General features: G+C 42.1%; 1 protein-coding gene and 1 long non-coding RNA gene across 4 annotated transcripts in view; one reads left to right on the forward strand and one right to left on the reverse strand.

Annotated features, from left to right (window-relative positions):
- Positions 1-3,231: 3,231 nt before the first annotated feature.
- LOC121277153 lies at positions 3,232-10,444 on the reverse strand. Of its 2 annotated transcripts, none has more exons than XR_005942825.1 (3): positions 10,312-10,444; positions 5,208-7,439; positions 3,232-4,397 (listed from the first exon to the last, which is right to left on the reverse strand). It is a non-coding gene; the product is annotated as an uncharacterized LOC121277153 (long non-coding RNA). The 2 variants fall into 2 exon arrangements; XR_005942826.1 differs by lacking the exon at positions 10,312-10,444 and adding an exon at positions 8,966-9,901.
- A 49-nt stretch (positions 10,445-10,493) lies between these two features.
- cfap97 (cilia and flagella associated protein 97) overlaps positions 10,494-25,621 on the forward strand; it is a 34,511-nt gene continuing 19,383 nt past the window's right edge. The window contains exons 1-2 of one of the 2 annotated variants that reach the window (XM_041186240.1): positions 10,494-11,808; positions 18,156-18,418. In XM_041186240.1, coding sequence (XP_041042174.1) covers positions 10,767-11,808; positions 18,156-18,418 — 1,305 coding nt within the window. In that variant the 5' untranslated portion in view covers positions 10,494-10,766. The remainder of the gene's footprint in view (positions 11,809-18,155; positions 18,419-25,621) is intronic. The other variant, XM_041186241.1, reaches the window with a different exon arrangement.

Below are 25,621 nucleotides of genomic sequence, written 5' to 3' on the forward strand. Positions count from 1 at the left end.
TCTCACGAGAGGTCAGTGGCTTAAAATGTTAACTTTGTTTCTCTCTGCAAAGATTCTGCCTGATGTGCTGAGTATTCACAGCATTTTCTAATTATGAGGGACTGGAGGAAGATTGGAGAAAAATGATATGGTAATTTAGTCTTTATGTCACTAAACTTATAATCCAGAGAGTGCGAGTTCAAATTGCCACCATGACAGATTGAGAATTCAAATTCAGTCTAAAATAAAATCTGCAAATAAAATAAAAGCTGCAGTCAGCAAAAGTGACCATGAAGCTGTTGAACTCTTAATAAAATTGGTTTATTAATGGCCGTAAGTGATGAAAACACATTACCCTTACTTCATTTGATCTAAACAGGATTCCAATTGACTGCCCTCTGCAGTAGCTTAGCAAGCCAATGGCCTTCATCAAAACAATTACCTAGACTACAACACAGGCTGCTACCAGAGGTTCAGTAGCTTGTCCCCCACGAACTTCACAGGGCAACTAGGGTTGGCTAACATATGCAGCCTGGCCAGTAAGACCTGCAATGAATTTAGAAAATTCCCGCAGCTGCTTACCTCAATTGGCAGCAACTTTGCTTCTGGCTCAGACAATTTTGGGTTAAAGTTCTGCATCAGAACTTAAACTCATCATGTACATTTGGTGATTCTGTTGAGGACTGAAAAAGAGTTGAATTTTCAGAAGTGCAGTCCTTTGGATCAGGTATGAAAAGAGATGCTTCATCTCTTGCTTTAAGTGAATTGTAAAATGGACTCGGAGCTAGGTGAAGAGCAGGAAGTTCATTTTTTATGGTCATACAATTTGCATTTATTATATATAGTTTCTTGAACATAATGAAACATCCCAAGACACTTCACAGGAACATCATCAAACAAAATTTGGCACTGGGTCACATAAGGAGATACTTAGGTGTCCAAAATCCTGATCAAAGAAGTAGGGTTTAAGGAGTGACTTGGACAATGAGTGAGATGGAGAAGTTTAGAGAAAGAATTCCAATGATTAGAACCCAGGCAGCTGTGGGTATGGACACCAATAGTGGAAGGAAATTAAGGATGGACAGGAAATCGGAATTGAAACAGCACATTGGAAATGGCACAAGTAAAAAAGATGCAAAACAGGTAAAAATATTGAAGACATAAAAGATGTATTTTATACGGCAGTTTGTTAAGACTAATTTCTTAATGCTAATACTTTGATTTGTGACTCTTAATGAACTTATTTCACAACATAGTTGTTTTCGATAGACGTTACTGTTAAGTCACTGATTCAATATTGAAGCAAGCTGAAAGATACATATTTGAAAAATACAAAAAGTTTATTAGAATAGGGAAGGCTAAGTAGATAGCTCAGAGAGCCATTACAGGTAGGATGGGCTAGATGTCTCTTTCTGCATTCCACTTCATACCAATATGGAGGGGAGGCGGTGATGTAGTGATATTGTTGCTGGACTAGTAATCCAGAGACTCAGGGTAATGCTCTGGGGACCCGGGTTTGAATCCCGTCAATTTGAATGCAAAAAAATCTGGAATTAAAAGTCTAATGATGACCATGAAACCATTGTTGATTGTTGTAAAAACCCATCTGGTTCACTAGGGAAGGAAATCTAGACACAGCAATGTGGTTGACTCTGAAATGGCCTCGCAATCCACTCAGCTGTAACAAACACAACAAAAAAACACTACAAAGACACAAAAAAGGAATGAAACTGGACACATCCGACATTGACCTCAGCACCGGAAAATACAACAGCAATTGCGACCCTGCAAAGTCCTCCTGATTAACATCTGGGGGCGAGTGCCAAAATTGGGAGTGCTGTCTCACAGACGAGTCAAGCAACAGTCTGACATAGTCATCCTCACGGAATCATACCTTACAGATAAATGTCCCAGACACTGCCATCACCATCTCTGGGTATGTCCTTTCCTACCGGCAGGACAGACCCAGCAGACGTGGCGGCACAGTGGTATACAGTCAGAAGGGAGTTGCCCTGGGAGTCCTCACCATCGACTCTGGGCCTCATGGCATCAGGTCAAACATGGGCAAGGAAACCTCCTGCTGATGAATCAGTGCTCCTCCATGTTGAACATCACTTGGAGAGAGCACGGAGGGTGGCAAGGGTGCAGAATGTTCTCTGGGTGGGGGACTTCAATGTCCATCACCAAAAGTGGCGTGGTAACACCACTTCTGGCCAAGTCCTAACATAGCTGCTAGACTGGGTCTGCCGCAGGTGGTGAGGGAAAAACATACTTGACCTCATCCTCACCAACCTGCCTGCCACAGATGCATCTGTCCATGACAGCATCGGTAGGAGTTACCACCGCACAGTCATTGTGGAGACGAAGTCTCACCTTCACATTGAGGATATCCTCCATTGTGTTGTGTAGTACTACCACTGTGCTAAATGAGATAGGTTTCGAAGAGATCTAGCAACTCAAGATTGGGCATCCATGAGGCGCTGTGGGCCATCAGCAGCAGCAGAATTGTACTCGAACACAATCTGTAACCTCATGGCCCGCATATCCCCCCACTCTAGCATTACCAACAAGCAAGGGGATCAAGCCTGGTTCAATGAAGAGTGCAGGAGGCATGCCAGGAGCAGCACCAGGCATACCTGGTGAAGCTATAAAACAGGACGACTTGCTTGCCGAACAGCAAGTGATAGACAAAGCTAAGCGATCCCACAACCAGCGTATCGGATCGAAGCTCTGCAGTCCTGCCACATCCAGTTATGAATGGTGGTGGATAATTAAACAACTCACTGGAGGAGGCAGCTCCACAAATATCCCCATCCTCAATGATGGAGGAGCCCTGCACAGCAGTGCAAAAGGCTGAAACATTCGCAACAATCTTCAGCCAGAAGTGCCGAGTGGATGATCCATCCCTGCCTCCTCCAGAAGCCCCCAGCATCACAGATGCCAGTCTTCAGCCAATTCGAGTCACTGCATGTGATATCAAGAAACGGCTGAAGGCACTGGATACTGCAAAGGCTATGGGCCCTGATGACACTCCAGCAATAGTACTAAAGACTTGTGTTCCAAAACTTACCACGCCCCTAGCCAAGCTGTGCCAGTACAGCTACAACATTGGCATCTACCTGGCTATGTGGAAAATTGCCCAGATATGTCCTGTACACAAAAAGCAGGACAAATCCAACCCGGCCAATTACATCCCCATCAGTCTACTCTCGATCATCAGTAAAGTAATGGAAGGGGTTATCAACAGTGCTATCAAGCGACACTTGCTTAGCAATAACATGCTCACTGGGTTCTGCCAGGGCCACTCAATTCCTGACCTCATTACAGCCTTGGTCCAAACATAGACAAACCTTCACTACATCAGTTGTAGCACAGATAATTTGATGAATTCAGTTAATTCACAAATAGAACAAAATACATATAGCAATTAACAGTAAAGCACATTTTGGTTCAAAATTCAAAATCTTTCCAGTTTTTCTTTTTTTAACTGTTTTATTTAATTCAGTCATGGGATGTGGGCTTCACTGGCTAGGCCAGCATTTATTGTTCATCCTTAATTGCCCTTGAGAAGGTAGTGGTGAGCTGTCTTCTTGAACCGCTGCAGTCTATTTGGTGTATGTACACCCACAGTACTGTTAGGAAAGGAGTTCTAGGATTTTGAGCCAGCAACAGTGAAGGAATGGCGATATATTTCCATGCTTGTTTAGCTCCTTCAGTCTTGGCATTTGGGCTAAAAGTGCTTGATTAGCTTACATCAGTCTTTACAAATGAATTAATAGTTATACTGCAGCAAATATTGCCTACTTCTACCATGAAGATGTTGTATGATTGCTTGCTCTTGAGCTTCACTGCAACAAAGTCTCTTTCCTTGATATTATATTCTGAAAGTGAAAAGGGGAAGCCCAAAAATGCACTGACATGGGGGAAAACAATATCTTCAGAACGTTTCGACATACCATGAGATTTTATCACTTTTGCAGCACTATACAAACATTAATTGAGGAAGAAAATGTGTGTGGTTCCATATCAAACATTCAACAGTTTTAAAATTGCAGCTAATCATAATAGTTCTTTGTGTTATATTCCATTTTCATATAACTTAATTATTTGAATTTTTAAAAGAAAAAAAAAAATTGAGGACCTTTATGAGGGAAAAATACCACACAAGTTCTTCTCTCACATGGTGCAGTTATTTTTATGGTTACAACTTCAGTAACTTTGATCCCATCAACCTGTCAGGAATAGCACTTCCAGATGGGGCACTGGGTTAGTTATCTGCCAGTTTGTCCATGGAAGAGACATCAATGTCTTCATTAGTTGGATCCTGTGGTGATTGACTGGTATCAACCTCAAGTGATGTTGTCAGGTTGCAGTCAACTGATGCTATGTTGACTGCATCTCGGGGGGTGTTGGAGATCCTTTGTAGGCAGAGAGATAAAGATGAACAAATATGAAAATATAAGTTAGGATTAAGCATTCATAATGCAATAAAGACTTGTGAGTTTTCATTTTCTCTGCAATTAAAATCTATATTTATTTCTATTTCCTATAGACAATGACCTTGATCTATTTCTTTTTTAGTCATTTACGGAATGTGGGCATCAGAGGCTAGGTCAGCATTTATTGCCTTTGAGAAGGTGGTGGTGAGCTACCTTTTTGAATCGCTGCAATCCATGTGGTGTAGGTGCACCCACAGAGCTTTTAGGGAGGGAGTTCCAGGATTTTGACCCAGCGTCAGTGGAGGGATGGCGATATATTTCCAAGTCAGGATAGTGCCTCGCTTTGAGGGGAACTTCCAGGTGGTGATGTACCCATGTGTCTGCTGCCCTTGTCCTTCTAGCTGGTAGTGGTCATGGGTTTGGCAGGTACTGTCTGAGGAGCATTGGTGAGTTTCTGCAGTGCATCTTGTAGATGGTACACAATGCTGCCACTGTTCATCAGTGGCAGAGGGAGTGAATGTTTGTGGAAGAGGTGCCAGTGAAGCGGGCTGCTTTGTCTTGGATGGTGTCAAGCTTCTTGAGTGTTGTTGGAGCTGCACTCATCCAGGCAAGTGAAAAATATTCCATCATTTAAACCAATAAAGTAAATGAAGAAATTTATAATTTTTTATGACGTTTGTATCATCTCACTATTCAGAAGCCAATGACAAAATTAATGATATTTTTTGATCAAAATGGTCATTAAAATTTTGAAGAAAAAACTGCAGTAGCTTTACTAATAGTCCTTACCTCATTTTTCTGCCATTAGACTGTCAAGGTAGAAGAAACTTCTCCCAGTTGCCAGTGAAGCTCTGGTTCAGACATGCTGCTGTTTTCTCTGATGTTTGATATGCAGAAGCAACACTGCTCTCTTGAGGAGATAATGAATGGTTCAGGTCCCATGAAACAATGCCTCCCTTTCTTGTCCCTGGTTGCCCTTAGGTCGAACGCCTGTCTCTACTCTTTCTCGGAATCGTACCTTCCTCTCGTCATGGGATAGTTAGAGTCTCCTTCATGTCCTGCGCATTACTAATGATGGCCTGTCTGGTCTTCACAGCTGTCAGAGTAGTTCTTTTCACAATGCCAATCTCTGCATCACATGGGCCTTTCCCATGACAGCTTCTGGAAAAGTGCTTTATGATTGGAAACCCAAAGTCTTCTTGACCAAAAGTCACATCTACAAAGTGCAGCTCATTTTTATACTGGCTGGGTGCATCATCCGAGAAGTGAATTTCACAGACTATCTTCACCACAGAGGCAACAAGATGACTGTTGGCTAACCAAACACAATGCTGCACAGCATATTGGTCATGCTCCTTGTCACTGGAAATGATCACCATGGACCCACACATGGGCTTTGAACATCCCTGCCTTGGACACTGATAGTCTGTGACAGCAGGGTGGATGATAGCCTGGTTATAGCTCCAATGAGCACTTTGGGTTTTGTCTTGAAAGTGACAATTAGTTCCCCCCAAAGTCTAAACAGGAGACCATTCAGTTGCCTGGTAAGTTGTCTTTGATCAAGTCAAACTGTTGACCCTGCCTTTTCATATTTGACAAGTGTTTGGCAAAGGAGTCAACCTCTATTCCAGAGCCCCCAAAAGTTCTTTGACTGTTCCAACTCCCTCCACAAGAGCCAAATGATCAGCTTCCTCATGATTCTTTGAGGTCCGTTCCTTCCATTTCATTCTCAGAGACCCTTGCTCACACGGAATAGGGAGCAGCTTTATCTTGAGATTCTCAACCCCAGGATCATCACATTTTCCTTGGGTGCACTCTCTTCTTGGAAAGTTACCTATCAGGGGCCATAGCATCTCATTAACAGCATCCTAGTTATTATTGATCACAACATCAACTTGACCTATTTGATGACATTTGTTTGACAGGCCTGAAGAAGAAACTCTACATTGACACAACGCTCACATAAGCATTGCAAGGACTTTGTTTGGACATGGCTCTTATGTTCTTTGGTCTCAGTTTGTTGAAGGTGGTGAAACTAATGATAATAGTTGGATGTTCTTCACAGATGAGAGCATACATCTCCTTTAGTGAGCACTCCATTACTTTCTTTAGAGCATATTTTGAGACATGGCAGGGCAACTCTCTTGAGATGTCAGCTCTGGTGAAGAAAGGTTTGATCACTTTCTTTGTTTATTCATTTAGGACATAATTTGTCCTCTTACAAAAATCTTGAGTATACATTGCAAGTTTGATTTGGACAGGAAGTTCCCTCTCAGTCCAAGAGCTTTGTTGGCAGTCGTTTTCTTAAGTTTTTTTTACAGCAGTGATGTGGTGAAGTAACCTTCATAGTCGAAGGTGTCTTGTTCATTACTTTTTTTCTTATGTGATGCAGGATGGTTTGGCCACTATTTTCCCAAGAGAATGACAGTTTCTTTTTTGATCAAGGGATGAGAATGCACTTTTTCTTCAATGCTGCCTTTTTTCTTGGAGTTGTCTTTTGCACAACTGAAGAAACAACTTTTGCAAACATGACTTTGGTATGTCCTTGTGTCCAGCTCTGTCTAGTTTGAAGGGCAAATGTGTTGAATCTCTGAAATATGTAGAAGCTCTCTCTGCTTTCCTCTGTGCATACAGGTGTTGTCATCTCTCAATAATTTGCCTTTTCTTCTGAGCAAACATTGCAGCTCTTTGTCTTCTTTTTGCTGCTCTCCACTTCTCAGTTTGAGCAATCTTCTCTCCATGGGTTACCTGTCACTTTGGTGCTGACCCTTCACATCCTGTTGCTTTCTGCCTTTCTCTGTATCTTTGTGATTTTTCTCTGCCTGGCTCCCGGTCCCTTCCTTTCTGCTTTCCTGTTCTTACCATTCTCCATAATTTACAGTGTATCTGATCCATCTCTTTTACCCAATTTCTGTATTCCTTTTGTCATTCAGCATGAGTCTTGGTGATTATGGGCTTTGCCTTTCCTTTACCTCCCACAGGAGTCCCGACTTTCCTCTTCCAAAGAGTCACAGTTGATGTCTGACAAAAGAAAGAAAAATATTTTTAAAAATCTTAAAATAACATATAAGGTGGGATAATCTTCACTCATGTGAGCAACAGTGAAATAGTGAAATTTGGGGAAGATTTGAGAGTGAACATGGAGGCATGCTTCAAAAATATAATGAAAAAAATCCAACATTAGGAGTCTACTTATAATGAAAAATGTTATCAAACAAAGGGAGGACAGGAAGGTTTCTCTTCAAATGCATTAGTGAAAATGAAATCAGCTTTGCTATATTATTTGACATCAAGAAGGATTGACGTCCGATTGCTAAAAATATTGTCCAACTTTCAACAAATTAAGCGCAAACTAGATTGGCGTGTAAATTTGTCATGACAGGTAAAATAATGGACACCAAACCTTAATGGACACACAAAGTGCATGCGCTAACTTTCCCAGAAAAATATGCCTTGCCAGTTTAAAATATAATTCCTTAAACTGAACTAAAAATTTGCGATGAAAATTTTAGATTATGAAACAGAAATGTTTGTGACCTTCAGGATACCATGCAAAGAATATGAAATGAGCTGAGCATTAATTATAATTCCCATCATAATCATCTGAATAGAAAAGGTATCAAAAGGATAATCAGACACTCTACTTCAAAAGGGAAATAAATAGGAACAGTAGGAATTCACTTTCACTTCTAGCCAAGCCCGATAACAGTCGTAACACTCTAAGACACCAGCCACAACGACTGTTACCGTGGTTTTGCTAGTCTTGTTTTGCCAGCCCTTTGTGACACATACATACATTTTTTTCAGGGCTATCGACGACAGTCTGATCACATTGTTTTCCTATCAGATTGTTTGCTTCAAATGCCTTCTAATGAATTATTTTAATTGCGTTGAAGTTCATTTTTAAATGTCACATATTAGTATCCATCTTTGATGAAAACTAGAGTGTAATTGAATCATCACAAAGAGAATCAATGTGCGCAATATTACCTTAGTTGAACCTATCATTTATATTGTATAAACTGATAAAACGATTATAATGTCCTTTATGCTGACTTTCGTATCAGGTCAATTTTAATTGTAACCACTAAAATCTCCCCATTTTTGAAAAAAACTCATATACTTGCCTTGGACACAGTACAGCAAAGGCTCACTAGATTTGGTTCCTGCTATAAGAGAGTTGAACTATGATGACAGGCTGAGTAAATTGGCCCCATACTCTCTGGAATTTAGAAAAATGAGAGGTCCTCTTATTGAAACATACAAGATTCTGAAGGGTGGACACTGAGAGGTTGTTTCCCCTGGCTTGGAATCTAGAACGTGGGTGTAGAACTTCAAGATAGGTGGTCAATTATTTAGGATTGAGATGAGGAGAAATTTCTTCAGTCAAAGGGTTGTGAATCTTTAAAATTCCCATAGTGCTTTGAATACCCTATCTTTGAATAAATTCAAGGCATGGATGGATAGATTTTTGATCCCTCAGGCAATCAAGGAATATGGGAAGTGGGCTGTAAAGTGGAGTTGAGGCAGGTCAGCCATGATCGTACCAGATGATGGAGCAGGCTCAAAGGGTCACATGGTGTACTCCTCCTTTTATGTTCTTAATTGCCTTCTTGGAGCTGTACGAAGGCGCTGTCTATCATCACATTGAGCGATTCACCACTAGACTTTTTCTCGTGGCTGGCTCACCCCAGGGCCCATAAAGTTTGCAACATGGCTTGCCACATCTTCCATGCAGTTACGGCAATGAAGCAAGCCACAAGAAGCTCTCTGCGTCTACAACAACTTGCCATACCTGTTGCCATGAACTAAGAGGAGCAGGACGACCCACTCCTGATGGAGGAGCCAAGTGACAAGGAGGAAATGGTCTTCAGCTCTGAAGATGAGTCTAACAATGATGAATTTCCCAGATAAATATCAGATTCTCAGCTCACCAATATAACAGCCTTAGTCCATCCTTTAGATTCCCAATTTCAGTACACACGAAGATGGAGCAGGAGTAGGCCATTCAGCCCCTCGAATCTGCTCCACCATTTAATAAGATCATGGCTGATCTGACAGTAACATGAAATCTACATCCCACCTACCGCCGATAACCGATTCACCATCGATAACCAAGAATCTATTCCACCTCTGCCTTAAAAATATTCAAAGACTCTGTTCCCACCACCTTTTCAGGAAGACAGTTCCAAAGACTCATGACCCACTGAGTGAAAAAAATTTGCCTCATCGCTGTCTTAAATGGGCAACCTCTTATTTTTAAACAGTGACCCTGAATTCTAGATTCTCCCACAAGAGGAAACATCCTCTCCACATGCACCCTGTCAAGACCCCTCAGGACCTTGTTTGTTTCAGTCAAGCCATCTTTTACTCCTCTAAACTGCAGCGGATACAAGCCTAGTCTGTCCAACCTTTCCACATAAGACAACCCTTGCATTCCTGGTATTAGTCTGGTAAATCTTCTCTGAACTGCTTCCAATGCATTTACATCCTTCCTTAAATAAGGTGACCAATACTGTACACAATACTCCAGGTCTCACCAACGCCCTGTACAACTGAAGCATAACCTCCCTACTTTTTTTATTCAATTCCCCTCACAATACATGATGACATTCTATTAGCTTTCCTAATTACCTGCTGTAACTCTTTCGAGTACAAACACGTTTCCATCTGTTTCAGATGAAGTTACATTGTTTCATAGTTTGTCATTGGGAGATTTGAACTCCTGATCTTGGGGTTACAAGCCCAGTGCCATAACCACTTGGCTATTAATTACCTGCTGTACCTACACACTGCCGTACCCGTGTACAATTATAATCGGCAATGGCACTGACAACAGGCTTTCACACCCTCAGCAAAACACAGATATCGGGCGGTTAAGCAAACTCAGTACCATTTACAGAGTGCAAAGAAATTTCGTGAAGTGAACTTCCAGGAATAGGTAGAAGCTCCCACCTCCTTTTCGTCATTGATACACCGCATAGCAAAGGCGGAACACTTGTTCGCGGCGCCGCGTTTACGGGGGGAATACTGACTATGGCGCAAAGGGAAGTGATGTTGTTAGTAACGTTCCTAAGAAACCGGAGCCGAAGACGAAACAACCGTTAAAATAATAAGGGGGAGAGAGAGAGAGAGGGAGAGAGAGGATAACGCGGGGGTCGGGCTCAGGGTTAGAGTGTGCGTTACCGGAGAGGTCAGCCCGGGAATGACGGGGGTCAGAGGGTGAGTGACGAGGGTCAGAGGGTAAATTGACGAGGGGTCAGGCGGTAAGTGACGGGGTCAGATTGTGAGGCCTTTGGACGGCGGCTGCAGCAGTGGATCCGAGCAGCGGGCACTGAACGGCCGCCCATGGATAGGGACGCGAACCTGGACGAGGAGGTGGATCACTCCTTCTTCGACAGCGACTGCGAGGGGATCAAGCGCAGCAGCCCCCGCCCCCGGACGCGGCCTGCCAGCTCCGGGAAGCCGGGCAGCGCGGCTGGAGAGGGCCGGACGAGCCGGAGCCGGAGCCGGCGGGGCCAAGGAGCGGCGGAGACTGGCCCTGAGGACGCGGCCGAGGACAGAGCTCGGCCGGGAAGTTCCGCTTCGTCAGCCCCAGCCTCCACGTCCGCCTCCCCCTCGCCCCCAGCCTCCCCGTCCCCCTCATCACCAGCTTCCAACTCGCCCTCACCCCCAGCCCCTGCCTCCCCGTCCTCCTCATCCTCATCCAGTGGAAAAGGGACCAGTTTCCCAGAGGAGCCCCAACTGAAAACCACAGGCTCTCCCAACAGTTCGGCAGATGAAGCGGGAAGTAGTGAAGAAGGACAAAGGGATATTGAAGCTAGACCTAGTTCCCAGAGGAGTGTGCCTGGGAACCACACCAGATCTAATGAAGCTGCTGATTCCGATCCAGACTTAGACATTGTCGGTTCCAAGTTGGATTGCTCCTCCTCATCTTCATCGGGGAAACAGTCTTTATGTGCCCCCGCATGCCAGCGCAAATCCAAATCTTCCTCAAAGTCAAGGAAAGGGCATATCAAAGACTCCCGCCAGGGCAAGAACCAGGAAGACGACGCAGAGGGTACAGTAACTGACGTGACCGCTCTCTCGAGTCCAGATAGCAGTCCCATTCATACTGTTCGCCGATGTAAACAATCAAAAATTAAGTCCCGCAGAAAAAAGAGCCACAATAAACAGGAAAATATTAGCCAGGAAATCTACAGCAGCCTGGACTCGTTAAGCTGTGATAGGGAAAGGGGTCAAGGGAGGGAAAGATCACGAAGGCAGAGGGAAGCCAAGTCTAGCAATCTCTCTTCAAAGTCAGATTCTTTGGAGCCCAAGAGGTTTTGGAGCCCAAGACATAGCCAGAAGATCCTCAATGATGCCACTGACCTAAACCAGCTACTGAAAGGTGAAACTTAAATGTTTCCTTTTGTAAAATGAAGGCTAGTTCTTATGCCATTAATAGTATTTATTTCAGTTCTGGCATGGATTTGATGGGCCACATGGCTGCCTCCTGTGTCATAATGACTCTTTAAAAAATGTGAGCAGGAATAGGCTGTAATACCATGGTTAATCTTTGACCTCCACTTTCCTGTCTGATCCCCTAGAGTCCAAAAATCTATCTATCTCTGCTTTAAATATACCCAATAATGGAGCATCCACAGCTCTCTGGGGTAAAGAATTCCAAAGATTCACAACCCTTTGAGTCAAGAAATTTCTCCTCATCTCAAATCCTAAATGGCTGACCTCTTATCCTGAAGTTATAAACTCTCCAGTCAAGGGAAGCAGCTTCTCAGTATTCACTCTTGTCATGCTCACCAGTTATTTTTCATGTTTCAACGAGATTACCTCTTAATTCTTCCAGGGAATATAGGCCTATTCTACTCAATCTCTCACATGGTAAATGGGTTCTCCAATGAGGAATCCATCCAGTGAACCTTTGTTGCGTTCCCTGTAAGGCAAGTATATCCTTCCTTAGGTACAGAGACCAGAACTGTACCCAGTGCTCCAGGCGCGGTCTTACTTCTACAATTGCAGCACGACTTCCTTACTTTTCTACTCCAACCCTTTCTTTGCAATAAAGGTCAACATACCATTTGCCTTCCTAATTGTTTGCTGTACTTGCAAGTTCACTTAGGAGCCCTTGCACAAGAAACACAAAATCCCTCTGAACGCTAACACTGAATAGTTTGACCATTCAAAAAATATTCTGTTTTACTATTCTTCCTACCAAAGTGAATAATAATCTCTCATTTCCCCATGTTATACTCCTTCTGCTGTCTCCTTGTCCACTCACTTCATTTGACTTTACTAACAGCAACAACTTGTTTTTATGTTAATGCCTTTGATCAAATGTCCTAATGCTCTTCACAGGAGCATTATAAAGCAAAATTTAACACAGCCCCTTAAGATCATATTAGGGAGCATGGCCAGAACTTGATCAAAGAGGTAGATTTAAGGAGTGTCTTATAGGAAAGAGGGGCAGAGAGCCTGAGACATTTAGGGAGGGAAATATTTCCCACCCAGCTTTGTATCATCAATGAATTTGGATTAATTATGCTTGGTGCCTTCATCTAAGTTATTAATATAGATTGTAAATAGCTGAGTCCCCAGCACTAATCTTTGTCACACTCCACTAATAGCAACCTGCCAATCTGAAAATGACCCATTTATTCCTAAAAAATAGAACAATACTAGTAATTATCCAACTGTGAACCCTATCTTATATAATCTATCTCTACATCAATTAATATATTGCAGATCTAGTACTTGCTGTCTGTAAAACCTTACTTTTCTGTGCAGTGGTCTTGAGGAAACGTGATGTGCAGCATTTATACCCTCCTGCCGGTGATGCTGCTGGAGCACCTCAGTTTTGTATCCTCCAGACCCTCGTCCTGTATGCAGAAAAACCCAGATGTACCAACCAGCTGTACTTCACAGCTTCCCAGAATTTAATGTTTTACTGTAATATAAAATCCAGGTGTTAAACCAGATGAGGTCAGAATGTATCGCTGTCTTTAAATTAGGAACTGAAGTATGTTTGTGCTTTAGTCCAATTAGCCTTGTCTCTAACCTCTCTTCCCTTGAAAGCTATACTTTGTCTTGACTCCCCTTGTGTAATGCCAAGGCATTACCTTAGATTGATTATCTTGAAAGACAATTGGACATTCTGATGTGTTTTTTCTGTCACAGCTATATTTTTTGCAAATTTCTATTTTGTCACATTTCAAGAAAAGTTTTTTTTTTAATTCTCCCTGATCTTTTCAGGACCTCATTACTTTTAAATGTTCCTCTGTTCACGTATGTGCAGAACATTAAGAACATAAATAGGAACAGGAGGAGACCATACAGTTCATGGAGCCTGATTGACCATTAAATATGGTGATGGGTGATGTTGGTTTCCACTCCACTTTCCCACCACTCCCTATATCCCTTGATTCCCTGAGAGACAAAAAGTCTGTATATCTTGGCCTTAAAGAGATGATGCTGCATCCACAACCCTCTGTGGAAGAAAATTCCGAAGATTCACAACCTTTGAGTGAAGAAATTTCTCAAAGAATTATCTGTTATCAAACTGAAGAAACAATTTAACTTGTCACTAGCTATAATGAGCTTATTACTATCAATGCCGTGTAAGGTACAAGGAAAACGCTACACTTTAATGGTGTGGCAATATGTTGTTTGTGATGTTTATTTAATGCCTTCAATTTTTCCACCATTATCACCACCTCTGTTGATGTACTACCTTGTTAAAATACCCTCCCCTGATGTGCAGCAACAGTATCCAATTGTGCTGGTTGGTTGGGTGGTTTTAAGTGAGCACCTGAAAATTTCTTATGCCCACCATTAAAATGTGCTAAAATCCTGGTAATGATAAATCCATCGCCAGTGTGGCAATTGAACTTTTACACCCACCATTATATTTTACTAAAATTCTCCTGAAAGCATTGTCTAAATTTGCATTTGAGCAATTTTATTTGCTGACCAAAGACTGATTGTAAAACATTTTAAATTATGAACTTCAAGTAACCTTAATGCTATTGTTTAAGGAGCTGGAAAGGAGAATAATAAGCAGCAATTCAAAGGTAACAGTCTCTGGATTGCTCCCAGTGCCACTCGTTACTGAGTATTGGGTCACACTTCAACATGTCTTTGCAGGGTGGTTTGATTGTGCTGTTGGGGTGGGTTTAAACTAATTTGGCAGGGGGAATGAGAACTAGGATGTAGCATTAGGAGAAACAAAGTGCACAAAGGCCTAGGAGAGCCAGGTAGCAGAAGGGAAAGAAACATTAAAGTATTAGATGGGGTCAAACTAAGGCAGAATATACAAGAAAGTCTACAGTGCATGCACGAAGAAACATGGTTTAAAAAAAAGACTGGTGAGCTATAGGTGCAAATAGCCATTTGGCAGTATGATGTTGTGGTGATAACAAGAGACCTAACTCAAAAAAGGGCAGGACTGAGTACTAAATATTGGCTAGTGTTCAGGAAAGAAAGGAGTGGTGGTAGTATTGTTTAAGGAGAATATTACAGAGCTAGGGAGAGAAAAGATGTCCTGGAGGGGGTCAAGGAGAGAATTTATTAGGTTAGAGTTAAGAAACAAAAAAGGTGCTATTACACTGTTAGATGTATTCTATAGGCTGCCAATTAGTGGGAAAGATATTGAGGAGCACAGTTTCAATGAAATAACGAGGTGCAAGAATTTATGGAGCAGTGATAATGGAGAGCTTCAATTATCCTAATATACACCGGGATAATAATAGTATAAAGGGTAGAGAGGGGGAAGAGTTTCTGAACTGTGTTCAGGAGAGTATTCTTGATCAGTATATTTTCGGCCCAATGAAAGAGGAGGCATTGCTGGATTTGGACCTGGGGAATGAGAGTCAGTAGGGGAAAATTTAGGAAACAGTGATCTTAGTAAAATAGGTTTAGGTTAGCAATGGAAAAAGGAGAGGGGGCAATATTGAGTAAAAATAGTTGATTGGGGTAGGGGCAATTTCAGCAGGTTGAGCGTGGATCTGTCCCAAGTAAATTGGAATCAAAATATGGCAGGCAAAGCAGTAATTGAAGAATGGACTGCCTTTAAGGAGGAGATGGTTCAGGTGCAGTTGATGTACATTCCCACGAGGAAAGGTAGGGCAACTAAAACCAGAGTACCCTGGACGCTGAAAGAAATAGAGGGTGAGATGAAGCAGAAAGAGGGCACATATGGCAGACGTCAGGTTAATAATACAAGAGAACCAGGCTAAGTACAGAAAGCTCAGAAAGGAAGAGAAAAAGGAAATGAGATGTAAAGAGAGAGTATGAGAAGAGTAATCCAAAAGTCTTCTAGTCCTATATGCCTAGTAAAAGGGTAGTCAGAGCCAGGAAGGACAAGAATGGGATCTGTGCGTATAGGCAGAAGGCTTGGCTGAGGGACTACGCGAGTACTTTGTATCTGTCTTTACCAAGGAAGAAGATGCTCCCAAAGATGTAGTGAAAGATGAGACACCTGAGATGCTGTATGGGCTTGAACTTGATAAAGAAGATATATTAGAATAGCTTAAAGGTGATGAGCTGCCAGGATGCTATGAGGTCATCTGACGATACTATGGGAAGCAAGGGTGGAAATCGCAAAGGCACTTACCATAGACTTCCAGATCTCCTTAGGTACAGGGATGGTGCCAGAGGACTGTAAAATTGCAAATGTTACAGCCTTGTTCAAAAATGGGTGTAAGTATAAATTCAGGAATTAGAATTCAGTCAGTTCAACCTCAGTGATGGGAAAACTTTTAGAAATGATAATCCAGGATAAAGTTAACAGCCACTTGGAGAAATATGGATTAATTAACAAAAGCCAGCACAGAAAAAGACAAATTCCTGATTGAGGCCAGCTGCTGAGAGCCTGTTCCTGCTTAGGGGCTGAAACCTGAGACCTGCTACAGCTGCCTGGGCGCAGTGGCCTGGGGTTGCGAGGCCTAAGGCCTAATACAACTAATACAAGTGCCATGTAAGAACACAAGAAATAGGAGCAAAAGTAGGTTCTTTGGCTCCATTCAGAAGTGCCATAGTGGTAACATCATTGGATTAGTACTCCAAAAGGCCAATGCTCTGGGGACACGGGTTCAAATCCCACCATGGCAACTGTTAGAATTGAAATTCAATTAATAAGTCTGGAATATGAAGCTAGTCTCAGTAATGGTGACCACAACAACTGTCATTAATTGTAAAAACCCATCTGGTTCTCCAATGGTCTTTAATGAAGGAAATCTGCTGTCCTTCCGTGTGACTCTGGATCCACAGCAATTCTTAATTGCCCTCTGAAATGGTCTTGCTAGCCACTCAGCTCAAGGGCAATGATGGATTGGGGCACCAGATGCTGGCCCTGCCGGTGATATCCATGATCTGATTATGGCCTAAACACCACTTTCCTGCCTGCTACCTCCAGCCTCCCCCCACCAATCCTTGCTTCCCTTGTCAATCAAAAATCTGATTAACTCAGCCTTGAATATATGCAATGAACCAGTCTCCACTGCTCTCTGGGAAAGAGAATTCTGAACACTAACAACCCTCTCAGAGAAGAAATTCCTCTTCATCTCTAGCTTAAATGGGCGACCCCTTGTTTTGAAACTGTCCTCCCTAGTTCTAGATTTCCCCACGAGGGGAAACACCCTCTCAGCATCTACCCTGTCAAGCCCACTCAATCATACATGTTTCAATATGTCTCATTCTTGAGTATAGACCCAACCTGACCTCAATCTTTCCTCATAAGACAAACACCTCAAATAGGCCTGTCGACAACGTTAAAACAGGGGACGATAGCAGCACACATACAAAATTAACTGAGTGACAGGAAACAGTATTGGTAAACAGTTGTTTTTCATTGCTTTCTTTGATACATATTAATGACAGACTTGGGTGTAGAGTGCACAATTACATGATTTGCAGTTGACACATAACTTGGAAGTGTTGTGAACTGTGAGCAGGACAGTGATAGACTTCAAGAGGATGTAGAAAGGTTGGTGGAATAGACAGACATCTGGTATGTTAAATTTAATGTATAGAAGTATGAAGTGTTTTGTTTGGAAGACTGAGGAGAGGTGATATAAAATAAAAGAATTCTGAAATGAGTACAGAAACAAAGAGACCGGAGGGTATACGTGCACAAATCATTGAAGGAAGGACAGGTTGAAAAGGTAGATGGGATACTGGGCTTTATAAATAGAGGCATAAAGTACAATAGCAAGGAGGCTGTGGCGAACCTGTATAAAACACTATGTGCCTCAACTGGAGTATTGTGTCCAATTCTGGGCACCAAGTTTAAGAAGCGTGTGAGGGCATGAGGGTACAGAAAAGATTTGTAAGAATGGTTCCAGGGATAAAGGACTTCAGTTACGTGGATAGGTTGGAGAAGCTGGGATTGTTCTCTCTAGAGAAGGTTGAGAGGAGATTTGATGGAGGTTTTCAAAATCATGAGGTCTGGACAGAGTAGATACGGTGAAACATTGGTGGAAGGATGAAGGTTTAAGGTGATTGGCAAACAACCAAAAGATGAGGTAAAACTTCTTTACGTAACGAATGATTAGGGTTTGGAATGCACAACCTGACAGTGTGGTGGAAACCGATTCAATTGTGGCTTTTGCAAGGGAATTAGATAAGTACCTGAAGGGAAATTAAATTATAGGACTATTGGTAAAGGGAGGCAGGGGAATTGGGAGCACAAGCTCAATGGGCAGCATAGCCTTCTATGCTTTAACCATTCGATATTTCTTTCAGCTATGATGCATTTGGAAAGGAGAGAGCTGCGAAAAATAGTGGCTGATTTTCCTGTGCGGAAATACAAGAAAAACTACACCTTCAGTAATGAAGAAGCAAAGCGGATTGATCATGAAAATCAAAGATTGTTACAAGAATTGACCCGAAAAGCCACAAAACCAGTAGTTGTCACTTCAAAGGCAATCGTGCCTTCACCGGTCCGAGTCTACCACAGCACTGTGAACAGACAGCGGGAGCAGGAAAGGATCGAACGAGAAAACTTGGTGAGTAATCTATGTAGCCCAGAGACAGAGAAGCAGGAATGCCTAGAAAATTTGGAAAGGTACATAAGATCTCTGCTGAGTTAGCCTGTCAGAAAGAGCGATGTTGTGATTCAGTCAGTCTCAGCCGATCAGGATTTGTGAAACCTCCACTCGCTGTGGTTGAACAGTGCTCTGCTACTCCATTCAGGCTCATGCATGTTGAGTGATTAATTGAGCAAAACAACAGGGAGATGCTGCTGCTCAGGGAACCATAGGAAACCAAGAAGGATAAAATAATGAACAAAAACAAAAATTGCTGGAAAAACTCAGCAGGTCTGACCGCATCTATGGAGAGGAAGAAGAGTTAACGTTTCGAGTCCGTATGACTCTTCATCAGAAGTGTTCTGATGAAGAGTCATATGGACTTGAAATGTTAACTCTCCACAGATGCTGTCAGACTTGCTGAGTTTTTTCAGCAATTTTTGTTTTTGTTTCAGATTTCCAGCATCCGCAGTATTTTGCTTTTAAAATAATGAACACTGGTAATGTATTTTAATTCAACAGATTTGGTAAAACATGAATAGTTTAATTTTGATCAAATAACTTGGAATTTTTTTGTAGTGTTCCATATGCCTTGTCTGAAAATACAATTCAGTTATAAATCTAATGCACCCATAATTGGGTGTAATGGTTCACAATTTAGATTATTTACATTTAAATGTGTAGGGTAATTGTAGAAATGGTTGTGTGAATGTCTGTATGCGCAGTAATAACATTGACAGTAATTAAACCCAGAAGTTAAAACAGTAATCAATAAATGGCATATAATACTTGACATTGGAAACATCATCACTGTAAACAGTATCGCTACAGCAGAAGTGGATATCACAGTTGGGGGGTTTTAAAAATACAGTTTCTTATTTGTTTTAAGAATTAGATTGACACCTCTGAATAGTAGATTATTCTCTGCCAATTTATTAAATGATGCATATAAAGCAGCATTTAAAAATTGTAGTCTTGTCTTAAGGTAATTAATCACACAACTATGTTCAAAGGTGTAATCATAGGGGTGAACTAAAAACTATTGTTGAGGTATTTTTAGACAAATGCCGATAGGACCTGCTGATATGTTCTTGGTTAGCAACAGGGGGTGCTAACATTCGACAAGTAAGTGCTATTCATATAAATCTCTCTCTAATGGAAGAGTGCACCAGGATCAGTCCTTTTTGGATTGCTGAGAGGAGTGAAGAGGTGATAAAAATTCTTTGGAGGTGGCAGAAACAGTGGAAGACAAACTGTTGAAAGTGGAGTTAGGTGGGGTGGCAGGTGAGGACATGGGGGTTGGGGAGAACCCCATTCTGAGAAGGAAATACAGGAAATGGGATGACCAAAGTCCTAACAACCTCTCTTTCCTTTCACTGGAATCCTAGTTGGTAGAACCTGCTCTACTTCACCTGTTTTTCATACACCCCATTCTAATTACCTGTCTATTTAGTTTTTCTCACATTCTCTGTATCTTGTATATGCCTTTTATTTTTCTCATTATGCTTCTTTTTGTCTCCTATCATCTTATTTCTGCACTTCAAACATTTTGTGTCCCCACCATAGCACTTTATAGGCTTTTCTATGCATTTTCTTGTAGGATTGTTGGTAGTGGTCTGTTTCTCTACCCCTATTCTGTTCCTCCTTAAATGCTGGTTCCCTGTAATAGTCTTTTAGTACTGAAGAAGATTTTATGTTGCAAAAGTTAACTTTCTTATTCATACATGGCCTTGACAGCAATGCCTGCATCCCAGCATTTATTTCCCATCCCTAATTGCCCTTGAGACTGTGGGCCTCTGCCTTGAACTGCTGTAGTCCATGTGCTATTAGGGGGGAGTTCCAAGATTTTGACCTAGTGACAGTGGAGGAGTGGCAATATAGTTCGTAGACGGGATGGTATGTGATTTGAAGGGGAACTTGCAGGCGATGGTGTTCCCATGCATCTGTGATAGAGGTCACAGGTTTGGGAGGTGCTGTTGAAGAAGCCTTGGTGAGTTGCTACAGTGCATCTTGTAGATAGAACACATTGCTGCCACTGCTTGCCTGTGAGTGAATGTTTAAGGTAATCAATGGAGTGCCAATCAAGCGGGCTGCTTTGGTGTCAAGCTTCCTGAATGTTGTTCATAAGATTGAGAAATAGGAGTAGGCCATTCAGCCCACTGAGCCTAATCAGCCATTCAGTAAGATCATGTCTGATCTGATTGTGGTCTTAACTCTACTTTCCTTCCTGTCCTCCATAACCCTTGATTCCCTTGTCAATCAAAAATGTAACTCAACCTGAATATATTCAATGAGCCAACCTCCACTGCGCTCTGTGGAAGAGAATTCCAAAGACTAATGATCCTCTTGAGAGAAGAAATTTGTCCTCCTCTACAGCTTAAATGGCAGACCCCTTGTTATTGAACTGTGTCCCCTAGTTCTAGATTCCCCCATGAGCGGAAATATCCTTTTAGCATCTACCCTGTCAAGCCCCCTCAGAATTTTACATGTTTCATTAAGATTACCTCTCATTCTTGTTGGAGCTACACTCATTCAGGAACATAGAGTATTCCACCACACTCTCAACTTGTGCCTTATAAATGGTGGAGAGGCTTTGGGTGGTCAGGAGGTGAATTACACATCACAGAATATCCAACCTCTAACTTGCTGTTGTAGTTGCAGTATTTATATGGCTGGCCCAGTTCAGTTTCTGTTCAGTGGCAATCCCCAGATGTTGATAGTGGGGATTCAACAGTGGTAGTGTCATTGAATGTCAAAGGGAGATGTTAGATTATCTGTTGTTGGAGATGGTCATTGCCTGGCAGTTACATAGCATGAATCTTACTCGCCACATCAGCCCTAGTCTGAATGTTGTCCATTGGACATTGTTGCATATGGGCACTGGCTGCTTCAGTATCTGTGGTTCTGAATGGCACTGAACATTGTGAAATTGTCAGCAAACATCCCCACTCCTGACCTTATGGCGAGAAGAACTTGTTAAAGCACCTGAAGATGTTGGGCCTAGAACATTACTCTGAGGAGCTCCTGCAGTGATGTCCTAGGCTGAGAAGAGTGGTCTCCAACAACCACAGCCATCATTCTTCGTACTGGGTATGATTCCACCAATGGAGAATTTCCCCCTGATTTCCATTGACTTCAGTTTTACCAGGGCCACACTCTGGCCTCTTGCCTCTGGCCAAGCTGTTCCAGTACAAGTTACAACACTGGAATCTACCCAACAATGTGAAAAATTGCCCAGTTAAGTTCAGTTCACAAAAAGAAGGACACTCCATCAGTCTATTCTCAATCATCAGCAAAATGTTGCAAGGTGTCAACAACAGCGCTATTAATCAGCACTTACTTGATTGATGTCGAGTGGTCATTTTCATCTGACCTCTGAAATTCAACTCTTGTCCATATTTGGGCCAAGGCTGTAATGAGGTTTGGAGCTGAGTCTCTCTCACATTCATACTCAGTCCTGGCAGAACCCAAACTGAACATCAGTGTCTGCAGAGAGGAACACAGTTAATGTTTCAAAACGTTAACTGTGTTCCTCTCCGCAGCTGCTGCTGGACCTGCTGAATTTTTCTAGATATTTTTATTTTTGTTTTGGATTTCCAGCATCCACAGTTTTTTGCTTTTATCTGAACATCAGTGTGTTGTTTATTTGGTGAGTAAGTGCTGCTTAATAGCGCTGTTGTTGACGCCTTGCAACATTTTGCTGACGATTGAGAATAGACTGATGGAGTGTCCTGCTTTTTGTGAACTGAACTTAACTGGGCAATTTTTCACATTGTTGGGTAGATTCCAGTGTTGTAACTTGTATTGGAACAGCTTAGCCAGAGGCATGGCTAGTTCCAGTGCACAAGATGGCTGGAATGTTTTCAGGATGCATATCCTTTGCTGTAGCCGTTGTACTAAGCCATTTCTTGATATCATGCGGAATGAATCAAATTGGCTGAAGACTGTCATCTGTGATGCTGGGAGCATCAGGAGTAGTCCTGGATAGATCATCATCTCAGCATTTCTGGCTGATGATGGTTTAACCTTCTCTTTTGCTCTCACATGCTGTGCTCTGCCATTATTGAGAATGGGCATGTCTCCTCCCATTGTTTAATTGTCCACCAATATTCCTGACCGGATGTGGCAGTGCTGCAATATTTTAATATGACCTTATGGTTGTTGGATTGGTTAGCTCTGACTATAGCATGTTGTTTACCATGCCTGTGGTCCTGTGTTACAGCTTCAAGTTGGCACCTCACTTTTAGGTATGCTTGGGGCTGCACCTGGCATGTTCTCTTGAGCTCCTCATTGAACTAGAGTTGGCCCAAGGAATATGCTGGGCCATGAGGTGACAGAATTGTGGTTGTATACAATGCTGTTGCTGATAGCCCACAGCACCTCTTGGATGCCCAGTTTTGAGTTACTAAATCTCTTCTGATTCTATCCCATTTAGTGTGACAGTAGTGCCATATAACATGATGGATGGAGGGTATTATCAGTGTGAATGTGGGACTACATTTTCACCAGAACTCTGTAGTGATTACTCTTACCAATGCTGTCATCTGCAACAAGTGGTTTGATGAAAAAAGTTCAAGATGGTTTTCTTTCTGACAAGTTGGTTCTCTTACCACCTGTAGCATTCAGTTTGAGATTGAGAAATTTACTTTGGAAACATCTGTGTTATAAGGGTAATTACAAAGGAATGAGGGCAGAGTTGGCTGGAGTGGACTGGGAAAGGAGTTTAGCAGAAAAGACAGTTGATGAACAATGGCAGACATTTAAGAAAATAGTGACTCACAACAAAGATACATCCTAGTGAGGAAGAAGGATTGTAGGAAGGGGATAAACTAAACATGGTTAACCAAGGAACTAAAGGATAGTATCAAAGTGAAAGAAAAAACATACACTGTGGCAAAGATTAGTGGTAAGCCAGAAGATTGGGAAAGCTTTAAAAACCAACAGAAGATGACCAAAAAAAAATAAAGAGGGAGAAAATAAACTTTTAGGGTAAACTAGCATGTAATATAAAAATAGACAGTAAGAGCTTCTTTAAATATATAAAAAGGAAGGGAGAGGCCAAAATCAATAAAGGCCCCTTAGGGAATGAAGCTGGGGAAATAATAATGGGGAACAAGGAAATGTCAGAGGAGTTGAATAAATACTTTGCATCAGCCTTCAGGTTAGAAGACACTAATCATGCCAAAAATACTAAATAATCATGGAGCACAACAGGGGAGGAAATAAAGAATTATCACTAGAGAAAAAGTACTAGGGAAACTAATGGGGCTAAAGGCCAATAGGTCACCTGGACCTGATGTGTTGCATTCTAGGATATTAAAGGAAATAGCTGCAGAGATAGTGGATGCACTGGTAGTAATCTTCCAAGAGCCCTTAGATTCTGGAAAAGTCCCGAGAATTGGAAAACTGCCAATGTAACATCCTTATTCAAACAGGGCGGGAGGCAAAAAACAGGTAACTATAGGCCAGTTAACTTAACACCTGTCATTGAGAAAATGTTGGAGTCTGTTATAAAAGATGTAATAGCAGATCATTTAGAAATGCATAATCTAATCAAGCAGAGTCAGCATGGCTTCATGAAGGGGAAATCATGCCTGACAAATTTATTAGAATTCTGAGGAGATAGTAAGCAGGATAGATAAAGGGGAACCAACAGATGTAATATATTTGGATTTCCAAAAGGCTTTTGATAAGGTACCACACATAAGGCTACTTAATCAGATAAGCGCCCATGTTATTGGGAGATATTAGTATATTAGCATGGACAGAGGACTGGCTAACTAATATAAGACAGAGAGTTGGGATCTGGGGGGGCATTTTCAGGATGGCAACCTGTGGAGGGATCAATGCTGGAGCTACAATTATTTACAATTTTTATTAATGACTTGGATGAGGGAAATGAATGTATTATCATCAAGTTTGCAGATGACACAAAAATAGGTGGGAAGGCAAGTGATGAGGATGACACAGTCTACAGAGGGATATAGACAGGTTAATTGAGTGGGCAAAAACTTGGCAGATGGAGTCAAAAGTGGGAAAGTGTGAGGTTATGCGGGAAGAATAGAGGAACTGAATATTACTTAAATAGAGAAAGACTGAAGAAAGCTGCAGCACAGAGCGATTTGAGGGTCCTCGTGCATGAATCCCAAAAAGCTAGCATACAAGTTCAGGTAATAGGTAAGGCAAATGGAATGTTGGCCTTTATTTCAAAGGGAATGGAGTATAAGTATAGAGAAATGTTGCTAAAACTACACAATGCAGTAGTTAGACCACACCTAGAATACTGTGAACAGCTTTGGTCCCTTTATCTAAGGAAAGATATACTGGCATTGGAGGCAGTCCAGAGAAGGTTCACCAGGTTGATCCCGGGTATGGAGGGATTTTCTTATGAGGAGAGGTTGAGTAGCTTGGGCCTGTACTCATTGGAGTTTAGAAGAATGAGAGGTGGCCTTATTAAAACATATAAGATGCTATTGGGACTTGACAGGGTAGATGCTGAGAGGTTGTTTCCCCTTGTGGGAGAGCCTGGGACCAGAGGGCTTAATCTCAGAGTAAGGGGTTGCCCACTTAAAACAGAGATGAGGAGGAATTTCTTCTCTGAGGGTAGTCAATGTGTGGAACTTTTTACCACAGAGGGCTGTAGAGGCTGAGTCGTTAAGTATGCTCAAGGCTGAGATTTTTAATCAGTAAGGGAATCAACTGTTATGGGGAAAAGGCAGGAAAGTGGAGTTGAGGATTATCAGATCAGCCATGATCTCATTGAATGGCGGAGCATACTTGATGGGCCAAATGGCCTTCTTCTGCTCCTTTGTCTTATTATGGTCTTATTATGCTGCAAGGCCCAGTCTGGCAGATATTTCCTGACTTGGAAATATATCGCCGTTCCTTCTCTGTCGCTGGATCAAAATCCTGGACCTCCCTTCCTAATAGCACTGTGGGTGTACCAACACCACATGAACTGCAGCGGTTTAAGAAGGCAGCTCATCACCACCTTCTCAAGGGCAATTAAGGATGGGAATAAATGCTGGCCCAGCCAGCGAAGCCCGCATCCTGTGAATGAATAAAAAAAGATATGTCCTTCAGTGCTCAACCAGCTTAGTCAGTCTTGGTGCTACTAAGCCTCTCTTGGTGATAAACATTGAAGTCCGCCACCCAGAGTGCATTTTGTGCCTGTGCAACCCT

Source organism: Carcharodon carcharias, chromosome 4 (genome assembly GCF_017639515.1).
Source record: "Carcharodon carcharias isolate sCarCar2 chromosome 4, sCarCar2.pri, whole genome shotgun sequence".
NCBI classification, from domain to species: domain Eukaryota; kingdom Metazoa; phylum Chordata; class Chondrichthyes; order Lamniformes; family Lamnidae; genus Carcharodon; species Carcharodon carcharias.